The sequence below is a fragment of the Helicoverpa armigera genome, chromosome 19 (genome assembly GCF_030705265.1).
Source record: "Helicoverpa armigera isolate CAAS_96S chromosome 19, ASM3070526v1, whole genome shotgun sequence".
Lineage (NCBI taxonomy): Eukaryota > Metazoa > Arthropoda > Insecta > Lepidoptera > Noctuidae > Helicoverpa > Helicoverpa armigera.
Genome location: NC_087138.1, coordinates 5,500,480 through 5,520,402, shown reverse-complemented (window position 1 = coordinate 5,520,402; position 19,923 = coordinate 5,500,480). Strand labels below are relative to the sequence as shown.

The 19,923-nt window shown below is 37.0% G+C and overlaps 1 protein-coding gene across 1 annotated transcript; it reads right to left on the bottom strand.

Annotated features, from left to right (window-relative positions):
• Positions 1-5,835: 5,835 nt before the first annotated feature.
• Positions 5,836-13,928, bottom strand: LOC126054807 (hemicentin-1). The gene is made up of 12 exons (XM_049841554.2): positions 13,629-13,928; positions 13,240-13,475; positions 12,931-13,056; positions 12,552-12,641; positions 11,524-11,643; positions 10,816-10,981; positions 10,413-10,591; positions 10,228-10,309; positions 9,870-10,012; positions 9,415-9,577; positions 6,227-6,355; positions 5,836-6,119 (listed from the first exon to the last, which is right to left on the bottom strand). The coding sequence occupies exons 1-12, from the start codon at positions 13,852-13,854 to the stop codon at positions 6,100-6,102; spliced, it is 1,680 nt and encodes a 559-aa protein (XP_049697511.2). The 5' UTR covers positions 13,855-13,928; the 3' UTR covers positions 5,836-6,099.
• Positions 13,929-19,923: the final 5,995 nt, after the last annotated feature.

The window sequence follows — 19,923 nt, the reverse complement described above, 5'->3', positions numbered from 1 at the left end:
TAGATTTATTTTCGTGCCGTGTATTTTCCTTATATAGATAAATTGTAACATTTCACACTGGGGCCATTGTCATTGACCGTTTGTATTTTGATAATTTAAGTATACCTATTGATTTTGGCATGAAATATGATGATTTGAACAAACTATTTAGCTAGAATGATAAAAAAGACTTTAAGCTAATTTTTATTATATTAATCCCACCCAAAACAAAAATGTGAAAGACTGCCAAGTTCGATAATATGGGAATGCTTCGCCTATAAAAGAAGTGAGATCTGAATAAGTACCAAGTTCCATACACATACCTCAGTTAAAAATAGTTACTTTTTAATGATGTTACTTGGCAAGTTTTCATACACCTTGTTATAAACCTACTAAACGCAATGAATCAAGTATTTAATTTTCTATTAAAACTTGCCAAGTAATCATCATTAAAAAGTAACTATTTTTAACTGAGGTATTTGTATGGAACTTGGTACTTATTCAGATCTCACTTCTTTTATAGGCGAAGCATTCCCATATTATCGAACTTGGCAGTCTTTCACATTTTTGTTTTGGGTGGGATTTCATTTATTTTTGTAAGGTTGTTTATTTTATTTTTTTCTTATGATGAAGTTAGTTAAAGAAATGTCTCATTTATACTATCTTTTAGATTTTTTAATATGCACTATGTTTCTTACAAATAAATGAACTAGATTAACTATGACTAGATTTACCAACTGACTGACATGACATGTTATCATATATTATGTTCGTGGATCAAAGTTACACATTCGTTATTTTCGAAAGTGATTCACACTTGGCCGTTTTCAGATTTTTACTTTACTTTGACTAAATACAAACCTTTGTACCATTCGAAGATATATTATATAAATATAGATAAATTTAGTTCGTTTTAGTTCCTTAGGGGTATAAATTTACACCGGGTATAAAACACCTTCATTATTTTGAAACCGACTCGCACTTGGCCATTTTCAGATTTTTCCCTTTACCTTGACATAAAGACCTACCTCCATGCCAAATTTCAAGTCAATACGACCACTGGAAGTGGTCTAGGTTTTTGATGAGTGAGTCAGTGAATCAGTGAATCAGTGAATCAGTGAATCAGTGAATAAGTGAATAAGTGTATAGTAAAAATAGCGATTTTCTGACGTCAATATCTCAAGACTTACAATAGGTATATTAATGAAATTTTGTATTTTAGATAAGTGAGAGGGTCTCAACAGATACTAGAAATTTGATATGCGTAAATAAAATAGATTTTGAGTTACAGGGGGGTCGAATTTGGCCCGAAATGGTTCGTGTAATATAACCCACGGCCGGTGTGTCGCCTTTTTTGCTCGAACTTGGCGGACACACTGCCGTGTGTCTAGATTAAAGATATTAAAAGTTGTATCGTGCAGGCACTAAGTGACTACACAACCCAATCGGAGTATATTATTGACGGTGCTAGAAACGTCCACATAGATGCGCCTAGCAGCATTGGGTAACACGCAAATTATTATATTTTGCAATAAGTCAAATTGTATTGTGGCATGTCAAGACATTGATTTCGATGGGTTACTTCTGCTCTACAAACCACCTGTCCCAACTTTGCAATACCTAGATATATTCTTCTAAAGTTTGGATCATTATTACGCAGGATTTCGCCAGCGATTTCTAACCTATCTCTAGATCTAGGGCGACTAATTAGTATACTTTCACATTTATTTTATAGCGTGTAGGTATTCAAAGACAATAAATTGCCGTTTAGTGTCTTTTCGATTCAAGTTGTTTATAGTATACTGGAGAATGTAATGCCTGAGTACCTCTTAATTTTATTTAGGTGCATCACATCATCCAATTCTTTGAGCAGTACAGGAAAGAGCTTGTATGTAAATAGATCGGGTAATATATGAATCAGACATGGTTTTCGTAGATTGAATTCCTTCATACATCTCCGGTAACATATATGTATCTATACTATCTATACTAATATTATAAACAGGTCTATACTAATATTATAAAGAGGAAAACTTCGTTTGTTTGTTTGGTTGTAATGAATAGGCTCAAAAACTACTGGACCGTTTTAAAAAATTCTTTCACCATTCGAAAGCTACATTATCCACGAGTAACATAGGCTATATTTTATCCCGGTACGGGCAGTAGTTAACACGGGACGCGGGTGAAACCGCGGGAAAACGGCTAGTATCATATATTTTTATATGTAATATGTTTATGTATTGTGTAGTTTTACTACATATATATTTTTGAATCTACCCTACCACTATCGAATCTCTCTATGGCTTTAAGGTTGGCTGTAAGAGAATCCAATTCTGGGTTAAGCTCGCCATTGTACATTGTATTATACTAACTGTATTATTTTTATATATTTTTTGTTAAATGTGCAATTAAGAATAAATAAATAAATAAGGCTGTACACAGAGTTGGCAGATGATTTAACAAGCAGCATTTTTTTATCTGAGGGCACGGCAGTGCCCCAGCCAATCAGTTTCAAAGGGGAAAACCTAAACATACATATTCTGATAATGGGACCTCGTTTGTTGGTGCTTATCACGAACTTGGTAAGTATTTAACCTTAGGATGACAACAGGGGTTACCCGTCACCCCACTACTCGGAAAAAGTTTCGATAATAATTTGTTATTGTTTTTATATCTTTCTGACGCTCGATCTATTTCTCTAATGAGGGTTTTTTCCCTTTTTTCTGCCACCGGGTGGCGCCACGTATGCGTCTGGTCCAAACAGCTGTCAAATAGTATGGAATTGTAGGTGCCGAACTTATTGTTTATTGAAATTCTGTTATATTGGAAGTGTTATTGATTTTATTATGGACTACGGTCAGAATAAGGTTTCCGAACTAAAAATTGAGCTAAGAGAGAGGGTGCAAAGGTCCTGGTAGTAAGGAAAAGCTTGTTGAAAAATTTGTTAACACAATATGATTTAGTTTTTTTTATTTACTCAACCGCAATAGAAAAACAATAATGCAGTGCTTTAATTATAAAATAAAAAAAAAACACTAAAATCGTTCACTATTCATAGTAAAGATAAGCACTTTGACAGTTACCTGGACCTGACGACTCGGTGCTGCCACCTCGTGGACGCCATTTTAGAAAACCCTCATTGGAGTGAATGCAAGCAGTAGCACGCGTCAACGTGTCGCGGTAAGTTGTTGTTTTTGTTATATTGTTATATTGAGTATAAACGGGACAAAAAAGTTATAACTTTTTGCATACAATGCCTTCAGCTCGCTTGCCCTGAACACCGCAAACATATGTATATGCTTGAACTGCGTTTAATATAAAAAAGAATAATACCAAAATTTTAGTGTACCATGATTACTATTGTTTTATTTATGTTAAATACATACGTTTTTGATCTCTTAATAAATAATTTGAATTTTCTTACACAGTGTTCAACTCCTCATATGGTATACGGTGATGAGTCACCCCTGTTGCCATTTATGTATTAAAAAAACAATTCAACTGCCTCGTTGGTCTAGTTGTCGCAAGTGTGGCTGCTGAGCACGAGGTCTCGGGTTCGATTCCCGAGTCGGGCCGAAATCGCTTTGTGGGTTTTAGAAGACTTTCACAAAGCAGCCCGGAGCCTGGAAGCTGGTGATTGATACACCCGTGCATCGGAGAGCACGTAAATGTCGGTCCTGCGCCTGATCTCTCTCCGGTCGTGTCGGATTGCCGTCCCATCGAGCTATGAGAGAGAAGGAATAGGGAGTGCACCTGTGTCTGCGCAAATGCTCGTGCACTATAATATGTTCTGCGCAGTTGGCTAATCTCCTTACATGAGAACAGCCGCCGTAGCCGATAATCGTCTAGGAGGACATCATTAAAAAAAAGTGTTGTCAGCCGAAGGTTAAAGGGTAGTTGCGATTCGTTATCCGGTGAGTTATCAAATTAAGATATTAACTTTCATTTTATCCCTCCTTATTCCCGGCACTTTGGAGGTCTTTGGGAGGTCGGTATAAAATGTGTTAGATATCATTTCAAAAGAGTATTGGGCAATTGTAATCTAACACATGAGGAGTTGAACACTGTATTAGTCCAGATCGAAGCTATACTAAACTCTTGCCCACTCACACCACTCTCTTCGAACCCTAACGACTAGTCGCCGCTTACGCCTGGTCATTTTTTAATTGGACGACCGCTGACATCACTTCCATTTTCAAACCTTGAGGACCGATCGTTGACTTAGTTAACCCGATGTCAACGCATAGAGCAACTTCGTCAGCACTTCTGGTCACGATGGTGTAAGGAATATGTGTCGGAGCTCCAGCAACGAACGAAGTGATGATCCTGCACAAAGCCATTAGAAAAAGGCACTCTTGTGCTCATTAAGGAGGACAGGGTACCTCCTTTAAAGTGGCGCCTGGGCCGAGTCACAGAAGTGACATTCCATGTTCACGTTTCAAGCGTTTGCTAAGCGGACGTTCAGTGGCCGATGATGTTTGTGACACAGAAAATAAATGTAGTTGACTGTACTTTTTGCTTGAAATCGGGTTAAATTCTAAAACGTGTCGAGTTGGTGAAAACATAAAAGTGTATGATTAAAGGTTCAGTAACTGGACACGCATCAAAATCTTAACGTGTCGTGTTGACGACATGATAAGTGTTAAAATTTTGAGTTTCACCAAGTGGACACATTCGTGATGAGTTGAGTGTGTCGAGATGACGAATGACCCGATGGCATCAGTCGTGTCGCGTTATACCTTTTTTCCGGCACAAACATTAAAATCTTTCAAGTGCGAAACTTGTTGTGTCAGTGTTTTGTTTTTTTTATTAATATTTCTCGGTCTGTCAAAATAAGCTTTCGGACTTCTTGCGGAATACAACACTTTTATAATTTTCACGAAGCATTTTTATTAAATTTAATACACCAGTCCTATTCAGGAACTGCATTGCATTAGAATGTCTTTGAATGTGTTAAAAGCTTCTAAAGTATAGTATTTAGCTGCTTGTGAATTTTATATATTTTTGCACGTTTAAGTACATGCTTCTGTTGATCTTACTTTAAATACTGACAAATTACAAGTCTGACTCCGTTTTTAATATCGAGCAAAATACACATTGTATTCTATATTTATTATTTCTTGTTAAAGTAACAACAGTAAAAGGTACATCATCCGTTAACATGTAAACTATTGTTATTGTTTCTCATAAAAATTTCAATGAGATTCGACCCGGTGACAGACAGACGGACAACAGAACAGGTAATACGATCCCGTTTTTACCCTTTACGTAGCACACAAAAAATCACCCATATAAATTCATATTAAGTTGCATATTATGTTTGTTAGATTATTATCAGATAACACGTTTTTTCAATCAATAATTGTGAACAAAATTAATTGTTTATAATAATCGTTGTCTTAGTATAATGTCAGTTAGGATGTTAATGTCAGTGCTACAACCTTCAACTCTTGCTTTGAAAGTCGATAGTCGAACAGAACATAGATTCATGTCTTTCTAGAATCTAGAAACTAGACCATCATTTGTACAGTAAACTGCATATCAGTGGTAACTGTCATGCACCTTAACTCAATAGTGATAAGTACGATTTTCCTATGAAACTATTACCACTGACCTGAAGTTGACTGTACCTACATCTATCATAGATTTTGGATCCCACTAATGTTTTATAGATTGGTAATGTGTGACAGATAGCTACATACTTACCTGGCTAAATTAGTAAGCTGTTAGCAGTCGCCCCCCGACTGCGGTAGATAGATGGGTAAGGCTGTATACTTATTACAATTTTAATAGGTACTTCTTTTTCTTCAATGGCCAGCGGCAGGAATGATCGAAAAATGAATAAGATGATTTAAGTACTTTATCATTAATTTATTACATTATACATTACGTAGTAAAGAAGTAATGAGAAAAAAACAAAAATAAACTTCTCCGCAATTTAAGTGACTTAACCTTATCACAATAATAACACATAATAAAATAAATAACAGAAATATAATATATTCTTAAATATAATAGTTTTAGGTGTATATTAACCTATGTAAGTGGGGCTACACTGACGACAATAGCTGCGGGTGTGGTGCCATACCACAAACCATGCGGCACCTTCTATGCTGCCCACTATGCCCCGACAGCTGTGTCTGAATTCAAATATACCTAATTAATAGTGTTTATAATGACTCGTCGAAAATAATAATTCTGTTCCAAGTTTTGAAAACGCAAGGTAAAATATTCTATTTCTACTTACGTCGGACGTAGGGTTTGAATATCCCGCTGACTGAACCGACGTCATTATTTGCTACACAAGTGCATGAATAAGAGTCATCTATGGTAGGATTTCCTACAACTAGTCTTACATTAATGGCATTTGTCGTCCCTGAAACACAAGACATGTGAAATAAACTAGAGAGAAAAAAAATCTGGGAGTTGTAGTAGTAGTAGCTTCAAGCTACTATTTAGAACCAATATATCTGAGAAAAGCCTAGTTAACGATGTTAGTACCGACTGTTATAATGCCTCTTTTATTCTATGCTCAGAATCTTCCTGCGAGCAGACTAGGTTACTAATTATTACCCTTTCAACGGCAGATTGACCGAATACAGGAGCAAAGACAATGTTTTTTTGTGATAAATGATTTATTCTTAGGATTACCTTGAATGATCTTCTTTCTTTCTTCCTGCCCTATTCCCAATTTTACTTGGGATCGGCGCAATATGTCATTTTCTTCCATTTTCCCCTGTCACTCGTCATACTGACACTCACTCCCTTCCTATTCATATCATCTTTCAGGCAATCCATCCATCTTTTCTTAGGACTTCCTCTTTCTCTCCATCCATCTACATTCATACTTAGCACACACTTTGTTGCATGCGTATCATCGATCCTCATTACATGCCCATACCATGACAATCTTCTACTTCTCATCTTTTCTGTAACTAGCGCTACTTTCAGACTTCCTCTTATGTAATCATTCCTCACTTTATCCATTCTCGTAACACCACACATCCATCTCATCATTCTCATTTCTGCTACATGCACTCTCTTCTCATCCTCTTTTTCAACGCCCAACACTCCGATCCATACAGGACGACAGGTCTTATGACGGATTTGTAAATTTTGCCCTTCAGTTTGAGGGGCATCTGCGGGTCCGCGATGCGTAACGTCCCTTTCGACCTCACTGTCACTTTGGACGAGTGAACCAAGGTACCGGAAGTCGGCGCAGCCTGGTAGGGGCATGCCGGCGCAGCCTGGTAGGGGCATGCCGGCTAGGGTTATGGTTATGGGTCCTGAAATACCGCTAAAATCGCAATGTAGGTATTCGGTTTTGCTCCTGCTCACCTTTAAACCTACTGTCTCCAGTCTCAGCCGCCATGCCTCCAATCTACTCTGGACCTCTGGCCCACTCTCCCCCACCAGAACAATGTCATCGGCGAAAAGCATACACCAGGGTGCCTAATCCTGTATATCTGCCGTTAGCGCGTCCATTACCAGCAGGAAGAGGTACGGGCTGAGAGCTGACCCCTGATGTAGCCAAAACCTACACTGAAGCTGGCGGTAGTGCCCGCTGCGGACCGGACTTGTGTACTGCATGTGCCGTACATCGCTCGAATAAACTGCATATACTTCCCTGGTATACCTTTCTCCTCAAGGGCCCACCACAAAACCTCTCGAGGTTAACGAACACCATACGCAAGTTTTTGAGTGCAATTCTGAACTTTTCGCACTGACGAATACAAAAAATGGCGTCCATTGTCCCCCGACCCGGCATAAAACCGAATTGATTTCGTGCGATATCACTCGCTTCTCTCAGCCTCCTTTCAATAACTTTCCCCCACACTTTCATACTATGTGACGTTAGCTTTATTCCTCTATAGTTGTTGCAATTTAACACATCACCCTTGTTCTTAAAAATGGGCACCAGGAAACTATTGTTTCCTCTTGCAACAACTTATTGAAGACTAAAACCTGCCATTTCCATCCATACATCTTTAATAGTTTCCACATTTCCACTGGTATTCCATCTGGCCCTATCGCTTTTCCATTCTTCATTTCATTCACTGCTATTCTGACCTCATCCTCGCATACATTTCTTACCAGCCCCTCGTTCACCGCTTTATGATGGAGCACACCGCTCCACTCATTTTTTTCATTCATCATTCTTTCAAAATATTCCTTCCACATACCTTTAATCTCCACATTATTTGAGAGGACCGTTTTATCTCCATTCTTTACACACTTTATCTGGCATACATCTCTTGTAATTTTCTCCCTAGATTTAACCAATCGGTAATTTTGACCTGCTGGGCTATCTAGGGAGTCATACATCTTCTCGTGCGCTTTTGCCTTTGAAACAGCCACAATCTTACCTTACCAAGCATTACCTTTGTAAATTCTTTTTTTCCTGTCATCTTTCTTTATTATGTGTGTGTGTAATTTGTAAATATATAAATAAATAATAAATCTTCCATTCGTCATATTCAGTCTTTTTTGGGTTTTTTCACTATTATCATTGTCTTCCGTCCGCTGTCATTCCTTGAATTTCATCTTCTTTTCCTTTAATACACTCTGCACTTCTTCCACCCACTACCAAGTTTCCTTCTCTATCACTCCATCTTATAAACCACTATACTTTTCTAAATTCCTGGGCCAACTCAGCCTTCCCCAACAGATGCCATTTGATTATGGGAGGCCGTCTCTTTTTGGCTCTTGGCCGGGTAGTTAAAATCACATCCATATCTAGAGGTCGGTACAGCTAGACTACAGCTTCGCCTGGTATTATCTTGCAGTCTTTGATATTCTTTAAATTACTGCGTCTGACCAAAAACTAATCAATTTGTGTGACGTGGTGACCGCTTTTATAAGTGATCAAATGTATGTTCTTTTGGACCCACGTATTTAACACTGCTAGGTCAAACGCAGTAGCAGCCTGTAGCACGGCTTCACCCTCATCGTTCTGGCAACGGAACGCCCACCCTCCATGCACTTTTTCATAATTCCCTCTCATTCTGCCAAGGGCATTAAAGTCTTCTCCCACAAATACCTGTTCATTCGTCGGCACATTCATCATTACTGCATCGAAATCCGTCCAAAATTGTTCTTTCACCCTATCATCACAACCGACTTGAGGAGCATACATACTTATAACATTTATTATCAAACTTTCATACATTACTTTGACAACTATTATTCTATCATTCACTCTCTTTACATCTATCATACTTTCTTTCAAGTTCTTATCTAACACAATGCCTACCCCATTCCTTTTCCCAACACTTCCACAATAATAAAACTTGTATGTTTTGCCTTTGGTAATCTTCCTGGTGGGTATTGGCATTAATTTCGGACGAACTGCAAATTAATGCTTGATACAAATCTAATCCAATTTATAGTTTATAGATATTAAGTTAATACAACCTTTGTATTAACTTTACTGACCTGATGGAATTTCATTCACAACAAAAGGATCCCTAACTGTGACTGTTGCAGAGGCTGAGGATTTCCCTTCGTTGTTCTCGGCATAGCAAATGAATTTATCACTTTTAGAGACCTGTGTTTTTATATCACTAATGTATTCATAGGGTACGTCTGTACGTGACGTCTGAAAGAAAAATTAGATAGGTTAGATGCAATCAAAATAAAAAATCGTCTATTCAAACTTGGCTGCATTACCTCACTTTATGAAATGTATATGTACATCATATTGCTTTTGGGAAGCAGGTTCTTTCGTGCAGTTGGTTTTAAAATAGGTGATAGGTGATGCCATTCCTAATATTCTATCTATCTGTTGTTTTTCTTACTAGAGATAGAAATTTGATTGTACTTGTATGGGGCTTATGTCCTGTCGCTAGGGAGCAATCAACAGATAGATATTATAGTTAATGAGCACATACCGTCGATTGGATTATAAATCCTTTGCTGTTAACCCATGTGATTTTGGGTTCTGGGTGCGCCTCAACTTTACAAGTTAACTTCACTTCATCATTATAGTCGTATTGTAGTGATGTGCCTTGTGTTATAACTGCAGTAGGTCGCCCTGCAAATATTACAACATTCAAATATTGTTTTCAAACTTTCCATAACGTAAAGTATTTGTGTGAGAAAAAGCTTTTTTTCATACATCGTGCATCATATCGTGGGTATTTCGGCGCAGTGGGAAATTGAGTGTGTATTTTTTAGGTGCCACAGGAAAGTTAAAATACTAGAAATATTCGTCGGTATATTCTATTGTCACAATCAAACGGAACTTACTTCTTGGTTGTGGTATCGAAATAACTGGAAGTTTGGCGAACCTTTTTATGGGCAATCCCGTTGCTTTCACCATACCGTTCACCTAAAACGTAGAAATAATAGTTTTAATTACATTATAACATATCCACAAAATATGGAAGAACACAATTATTGATAGTATTTTTAAGAAAAAGGTTAATACTTACAACTACTTTGAACATTTGCGACGGAGCCACAAATGGCTGTGTCACGTAAAAATCTTTCGAAACCTTGATTAAAGGAAGCGTTTGTATGACTTGGTCGTTCATTTGTACAATCTCCGCTGTTACTATTTGCACAGAATTATGTTCATCGATGACGGATGCAGATAGATGAACTTTCGTATCTGAAAAACAAAAAGAACTAAATTGATTTAGGACTATTGAGGGTATTTTGTAAAATGCGTTTTTCATGATGTTCGATCGGTGTGTCTGAAGATCCCAGGATAAACAATAATAAATGTTACTTTTTAAACAGGCCAAAACGTCTTCTATGTTCCTCTAGCCTAACCTCATAACAAGTCGTTTTTAAATCCACTTGTCTAGTTACTAGGAGTACGGGATAACTCACCAGCGATGGGCTGAGGCGTTACGTCCTTTGCTGACTTGGGCATTGACTCAGAAAAGCCAGGAGTGAAAAAGAAATCGGTTCTGCCCACAATGATGATAGATGTTCTCGACTTACTACCCACAGTAGCCACGTATTCGCCAGGTCTGATGTTGTTAAGTTTAACCACCTAAAAGAAAAGTAGGCGTTTGGTTGGCTCTAATTGAATTTGGAGGTATAGTCAAGTCAAATCATTTATTTCATTTAGGCCTTTACAAGCACTTATGAACGTCAAAAATATAGCTAAGTTTGATTCTAGTTGCCCATTAAAAAAGTAGCTTCTTATGGAGAAGAACGGGCAAGAAACTCCATGGTTACTCTTTTTTTAAATAAAATATGGTCTTACAGTTTGTATGTATTGATACACACAGTAACAGCATGCGAAGATCATGTAGAATCGCAAAGACAAATGAGGATAAAATGACAATTAAAATGCTACATGGTGTTCACATTTACAAATTGGTTTATATTTTGGTACAAACTTACAAACAAATAATCAAAAGATATACAATTTTACTTGCTGGTGTAATTTTAATTTGTTAATTGTCCTATGGAGCAGGACCAGCATGTTTCCGAGCATTTTTATCTTGAATGTAATCTTCTAATTTATAATATGCTTGCTTACAAAGTGTGGATAGTGTATATACTTGACCTACCATGTTTGCTACTCACCATTCCATTATCATTTCGCATCAGGTCTTCTAATTGAACCCCAGGTCCATTTATTTCCAGATATGGTATTTTACCAGATACAGAAATTATGGCGTTGTCAGTGTGGGTATCTATTCTGAACTGCGTAAAATAAAATTCAAGAGTTATTGCACATTATCAATAAAAAGTACCTCTCAATGTTTCACAGAAGTACCTTATTAAGGACTAGCTGTTCCACGGGGTTTCCACCCGCGCACCGAGGGATTTACTTCACGTGTTTCATACTTTCCTGGTACATGGTGAGCAATGACGTCAACACTCGAGTAATGATATGCTCATGTAAGTTGTGCTGGCCTGGTACTTTATGAGCATTTACGTCAAAAATACCCCGGGGGAAGGACAAAGACAGTTTTTGTCCCCATCCGGCTACGTTAAGCAGGCCGCACACTAGCGCCACATGCTACGCGTATCGAACATTTACGTCGCCACAATCATTGCGCTACAATTCAGCTTACTACAAATGAATTGTATATGCGCACATCGAAAGCACAGTTGTAGCGTGGCACCACTTTCAGCATGTTGACTTCATCTTCTGATGACGACGATTTCTTGATGTGGCTATTCATGAGAAAAAAAGACGTTACTGGGTTCATCCGTTTGTACAAAAAAGATAGGTACTAACCTCGGTGTGCGTGCTCACGTAGGAATATGTGGGGGTGTTAAATGTGTCGCATTTATAATGTGGCGCTACAATTGTGAAGATACAATTGTATGCCTGGTGTGCGACCTGGCTTGCCGGGACAGCATAACTTACCAAAGTCTTCCACCAATCCCCCAACGAAACTGCTCACCAACTATCAGGACTGTATGACTTACATACATTAACTCAACTGTTAGGAAACTACACTACACGTGGGTGATTAGTGAAAACGAACTTATCATTACTTACATAGATACATGAGCTTGATACTCAAGTGTCGTCGTCACCTATAAACGGTTAAATTAACTAAATATGTAAGAAATAAAGCAAAAATGTGGTAAAAACTTACTGTGATATTTTTATAAACATTGGCTTCTATGGTTGTCGATACAAAAATACTTTTATTGCCTTTTATAAGTTCTTTAATAGGTCCAAGCACCTGAAAAATGGGAATAATGTATTTATGTGTACCTTAAAGCTAAGCTATAAAAAGGTACTCGAATTGCAGGAGCAAGTGTAGACCTTGCCTAACTGCCAATCATATATAATGTTTTACTTCTCGTCACTATCCATCTATATGTTGTATAGAAGAGACCGTTCGTAGCGATAAAAATAATTCGAGAGTAAAAAATGAAAAAAAAAAAATAAGTAGGTACTTAATTAAGTATATCTATCCTCGAATATGGGTCAAGGTTTAAAAGTAAATAATAGGAAGTTCACGGCTTTACCTCAGAAACTTGGCTTTTATCAATCTCGAACGCGAGTCCCGAACATGCCTTCGCTATTTCAAAGAATACATTTGAAGCTTCAACTCCGTAATGTCCAAAACAGTTTCCAGTAAGCACGAAAACTATCTGTGAAATAAAGAATAATAGATGATCATTTATCACTCTCCTAAATTTTATGGTTTAGTTCAATTGCGTGTTGTGTTTCTTCATTCTGATTGGGGTATTCGTCATGGGTACCAAGGAATTTTGAGGGCACACAAGAAATATTATCTTTTTATGCAAAAATAGTCAGATTTAGTTAATTATTACCTGAATCTGTTTTCTCTGGCAGAGTTCTATGACACGGGGTGCATCTTTATAGTCTCTGGCGGGTGCATCGGTGAACACATACATGTAGGAATCGCGATTACTTTCATTCAATCCAAGGAGTACTCCATTCATCGCTGGCTCCCAACAGTCATTGTTAATAATGTTGTGAGCCTCAACTTCGTCCAGTATCCTCTTATATTGGTAGCGATTTCTTGTATTAACTCTTACTTCGGCATCTAGGATTGGTTAAAAAAGATTGATATGTAAATTTTATCAGCAGCGGCAATATTCTTATCATGGCATGTCGTGTTGGACTGTATTAGGTCATCGGCGGCAGATAGGAAAGCTTCGGGACAATAATTATTAAAAAAATTGGAAATCTACATTACCTGGATCGTTGAACGTGACCAGAACCATATTGTCAATTAAGCTTGACTTTTCATTGAACACAGTATCCATGATTTGGTTCATGCTTGCCTTTACTTGATCTATATCGTTATACATGGATCCTGTGGCGTCTATGACGAAGGTTAAACTACCATTTCCATTACACAGTACTTCAGATATAGAAGACACGACGATGAAAAACACTAGAGGATATATCCGCCCCCCCATTTTGGACGAAAATATTTTTCGGAGTTGTTTGAAATGAACTGTCCCCCAGGCTTGCGAAACGAAAACTAAAAAAATGAAATAAATATCTCCAATTTATACTAATGAGTTATTCTGTAGATTTATTTTCGTGCCGTGTATTTTCCTTATTTAGATAAATTGTAACATTTCACACTGGGGCCATTGTCATTGACCGTTTGTATTTTGATAATTTAAGTATACCTATTGATTTTGGCATGAAATATGATGATTTGAACAAACTATATAGCTAGAATGATAAAAAAGACTGTAAGCTAATTTTTATTATATTAATTAAAGATATTAAAAGTTGTATCGTGCAGGTACTAAGTGACTACAGAACCCAATCGGAGTATATTATTGACGGTGCTAGAAACGTCCACATAGATGCACCTAGCATAATATTATAAAGAGGAAAACTTCGTTTGTTTGTTTGGTTGTAATGAATAGGCTCAAAAACTACTGGACCTTTTTAAAATTCTATCACCATTCGAAAGCTACATTATCCACGAGTAACATAGACTATATTTTATCCCGGTACGGGCAGTAGTTAACACGGGACGCGGGTGAAACCGCGGGAAAACGGCTAGTATTATATATTTTTATATGTATTATGTTTATGTATTGTGTAGTTTTACTACATAGGTATATATTTTTTTTGTTTAGTTATTAATGTTTGTTGTGCACTTTTTTTGAATCTACCCTACCACTATCGAATCTCTCTATGGCTTTAAGGTTGGCTGTAAGAGAATCCAATTCTGGGTTAAGCTCGCCATTGTACATTGTATTATACTAACTGTATTATTTTTATATATTTTTTGTTAAATGTGCAATTAAGAATAAATAAATAAATAAGGCTGTACACAGAGTTGGCAGATGATTGACCAAGCAGCATTTTTTTATCTGAGGGCACGGCAGTGCCCCAGCCAATCAGTTTCAAAGGGGAAAACCTAAACATACATATTCTAATAATGGGACCTCGTTTGTTGGTGCTTATCACGAACTTGGTAAGTATTTAACCTTAGGATGACAACAGGGGTTACCCGTCACTAGGGCTGCCATCCGTCCGGGTTTCCCCGGATTTGTCCTCGTTTGGAGGCCGTCCGGGGGACGTCCGGGCGGGGTTTCAAGAAGTGTCCGGGGAAAACCCGGACATTTTTCTTACGAGTTGAATTACAAATAGACACATAGACTGCAGAAGTCGAAGTGTCCCAAAACTCAAAAATTTTCGCGCTCGCTTCGCTCGCGGCTTCCTTTCTAGACACTATCTTTTTTTACGTTTAGCTACTTTAATTTCCTAATATTCAAAAAATGTTGCGCTCGATTTGCTCTCGGTTACTTCACTTTGCGAATTTTTTTTATCATACAAGTTTAGGTGCTTTAGTGACCCAAAACTCAAAAATTTTCGCGCTCGCTACGTTCGCGGCGACTTCATTTTACGGTGGTTTGTATTTTTCAACATTTTTGTCTAACTTGTCAAAAAGGTAGCGCCGGTTTAAAGTCCTATTAACGCGCTTTCTTATTTATGACCTTCGAAATATTAAGTCATAATCTTTCAATACTAAGTACTACTTGAGCTAGATATGGCCCTGACTTTTCATGTAAGGAAGCACCTCATTGAATTTAAGTATATAATAGTAGTAATAGTAATATTAAAAATTAGGTCTTGTTTTGTTATAAAAAAATCGGACTCGTCCGGGGAAAAAATGCGATTTACGCCAAATGTCCGGGTTTTTTTAATATTTGTCCGGGTTTTGCGAAATTCGAAATGGCAGCCCTACCCGTCACCCCACTACTCGGAAAAAGTTTCGATAATAATTTGTTATCGTTTTTAGGGTTCCGTAGCCAAAATGGCAAAAACGGAACCCTTATAGTTTCGTCATGTCCGTCTGTCCGTCTGTCCGTCTGTCCGTCTGTCCGTCTGTCCGTCTGTCACAGCCGATTTACTCGGAAACTATTAGTACTACAGTGATGAAATTTGATGGGAATATGTGTTGTATGAACCGCTACAAAAATATGACACTAAATAGTAAAAAAAAGAATTGGGGGTGGGGCCCCCCATACATGTAACTGAGGGATGAAATTTTTTTTTTCGATGTACATACCCGTGTGGGGTATCAATGGAAAGGTCTTTTAAAATGATATAAAGTTTTCTAAAAAACATTTTTCTTAAAGTGAACGGTTTTTGAGATATCAGCTCTCAAAGTCGTAAAAAGTATGTCCCCCCCCCTCTATTTTTATAACTACGGGGTATAAAATTCTAAAAAAAATAGAGGTGATGCATGCTAATTAACTCTTTCAACGATTTTTGGTTTGATCAAAGTATCTCTTATAGTTTTTGAGATAGGTTGATTTAACTGTAATTTACGGAACCCTTCGTGCACGAGTCCGACTCGCACTTGGCCGGTTTTTTATATCTTTCTGACGCTCGATCTATTCTCTAATGAGGGTTTTTTCCCTTTTTTCTGCCACCGGGTGGCGCCACGTATGCGTCTGGTCCAAACAGCTGTCAAATAGTATGGAATTGTAGGTGCCGAACTTATTGTTTATTGAAATTCTGTTATATTGGAAGTGTTATTGATTTTATTATGGACTACGGTCAGAATAAGGTTTCCGAACTAAAAATTGAGCTAAGAGAGAGGGTGCAAGAGTCACTGGTAGTAAGAAAAAGCTTGTTGAAAAATTTGTTAACACAATATGATTTAGTTTTTTTTATTTACTCAACCGCAATAGAAAAACAATAATGCAGTGCTTTAATTATAAAATAAAAAAAAACACTAAAATCGTTCACTATTCATAGTAAAGATAAGCACTTTGACAGTTACCTGGACCTGACGACTCGGTGCTGCCACCTCGTGGACGCCATTTTAGAAAACCCTCATTGGAGTGAATGCAAGCAGTAGCACGCGTCAACGTGTCGCGGTAAGTTGTTGTTTTTGTTATATTGTTATATTGAGTATAAACGGGACAAAAAAGTTATACATTTTTGCATACAATGCCTTCGGCCCGCTTGCCCTGAACACCGCAAAGATATATACTTGAACTGCGTTTAATATAAAAAAAGAATAATACCAAAATATAAGTGTACCATGATTACCTACTATTGCTTTATTTATGTTAAATATATACGTTTTTGATCTCTTAATAATTTGAATTTTCTTACACAGTGTTCAACTCCTCATATGGTATACGGTGATGAGTCACCCCTGTTGCCATTTATGTATTAAAAAAACAATTCAACTGCCTCGTTGGTCTAGTTGTCGCAAGTGTGGCTGCTGAGCACGAGGTCTCGGGTTCGATTCCCGAGTCGGGCCGAAATCGCTTTGTGGGTTTTAGAAGACTTTCACAAAGCAGCCCGGAGCCTGGAAGTTGGTGATTGATACACCCGTGCATCGGAGAGCACGTAAATGTCGGTCCTGCGCCTGATCTCTCTCCGGTCGTGTCGGATTATCAAATGAAGACATTAACTTTCATTTTATCCCTCCTTATTCCCGGCACTTTGGAGGTCTTTGGGAGGTCGGTATAAAATCTGTTAGGTAGGTCGTTTTCAAAATAATTGTAAATAACGGATATGAAACAGATAGGAAAGCTATATTATTATAACAGAAAAGTAACAGAGATGAATTATTAGGGTTAGTATACAACGACATAATTTTAAAAGAAAATAAGTAGGTAGTAGTATTCGAATCGTTCTCTATAATTTCGCTGTCGTTCAGCTGGTGTTAGTAGCATATTGCCTGTGAAGAAAAAAAACCTTAATACGTAAATATTAAATATTTTACAACAAACCCCACAGTAATTCTTATACCCGAACTAAAGCCGTCCCTAGTAAGTACGTAGGTAAGTGGGTAAAATTATTTTTCTCAACTATCTCAAACTTATCCCACTATAATACATGATGTTACCTGCAAATATCGATTGTAAAAATGTATAACGATAGAATACATTTTCAAGTTTTAAATTTTATTTGTGGATTGATTTTTATTTAATTTGTCCATGTCGACTTTTCGTAAAGATACCGTTACAAAATTATAAAATAAAAAGAAAAGTGGTAGGTTTGATTAAATACGATTTTATCTCGGTGCGAACACTGTGAACAAACCTTAACCGTTCACATCTGTTACGTCACAGAAAAAAGTAATCGATATGATAACCGATATGAATAAATTGCTTGTGTCTAATCTAAAAAAATCTCTTTTTCAATGCTAATTCTTACTTTATACGAAACTTGTATAGTGCAGTGATAGTATCAATATACATTTATTCTAAGCTGAGTTATAAAACAGTAAAAGTACTTACCGATACTTTAAAAGTCTCACAGTAATAAGTAACTTTTAACTGTCGAATAATCACTGCACCACAATATTTCGTGCTTGTTGCGCTTAACAAAATTACCGAACATTTTTGATTCGTCGATTCTTTTGACAGTTCAGTTGCTAATGTTTTAGGTAAAATAATTTTGATAACTACTACAAAAAGATTAAAATTACTAACGTAACAGACAGGAATAACAGAAATGAAGTGAAATCAAGACATGCTTTAATTAATTATTCCTGAATTCTGCGTGCTACATTTCATGATAATTTTAGCAAATTCCTTCAGGTTCCACAATGCTCTGCTAAGAAATAAATTATTTGTTAGTTAAAATAATGATATTGAATAATAAAATGTTTTTTTAATGTCGCGCCAAGAATGTGAACACGCATTGCTTATATGAAAACAAATGTTCTACGTTGTAGTTTTCTTTTAAAATTAATCATTCATTGAGGATTATGGAGCGTTATTTTTGTTTTTCATATTGCTGAAATAAATGTTTATTCTGTTTTAAGAGTAATCAGCCAGTAGCTATTTAAAAAAAAGAATAACTCTGTTGGACGTTTTAATATACAATTTTTTTGAATATGACCCGGTATCATTTAAAAAGAGTACTGGGCAATTGTAATTTTTTTTTATTTTATTTATTTAGGATCTCCAACAAAAGATGTACACATAACATGACATCTAATCTAACATATGAGGAGTTGAACACTGTATTAGTCCAGATCGAAGCTATACTAAACTCTCGCCCACTCACACCACTCTCTTCGAACCCTAACGACTAGTCGCCGCTTACGCCTGGTCATTTTTTAATTGGACGACCGCTGACATCACTTCCATTTTCAAACCTTGAGGACCGATCGTTGACTTAGTTAACCCGATGTCAACGCATAGAGCAACTTCGTCAGCACTTCTGGTCACGATGGTGTAAGGAATATGTGTCGGAGCTCCAGCAACGAACGAAGTGATGATCCTGCACAAAGCCATCAGAAAAAGACACTCTTGTGCTCATTAAGGAGGACAGGGTACCTCCTTTAAAGTGGCGCCTGGGCCGAGTCACAGAAGTGACATTCTATGTTCGCGTTTCAAGCGTTTGCTAAGCAGACGTTTAGTGGCCGATGATGTTTGTGACACAGAAAATAAATGTAGTTGACTGTACTTTTTGCTTGAAATCGGTTTAAATTCTAAAACATGTCGAGTTGGTGAAAACATAAAAGTGTATGATTAAAGTTTCACTAACTGGACACGCATCAAAATCTTAACGTGTCGAGTTGACGACATGATAAATGTTAAAATTTTGAGTTTCACCAAGTGGACACATTCGTGGTGAGTTAAGTGTGTCGAGATGACGAATGACCCGATGGCATCAGTCGTGTCGCGTTATACCTTTTTTCCGGCACAAACATTAAAATCTTTCAAGTGCGAACCTTGTTGTGACAGTGTTTTGTTTTTTTTATTAATATTTCTCGGTCTGTCAAAATAAGCTTTCGGACTTCTTGCGGAATACAACACTTTTATAATTTTCACGAAGCATTTTTATTAAATTTAATACACAGTCCTATTCAGGAACTGCATTGCATCAGAATGCCTTTGAATGTGTTATAAGCTTCTAAAGTATAGTGTTTAGCTGCTTGTGAATTTTATATATTTTTGCACGTTTAAGTAAATGCTTCTTGACCTTAATTTAAATACTGAAAAATTACAAGTCTAACTCCGTTTTTAATATCGAGCAAAATA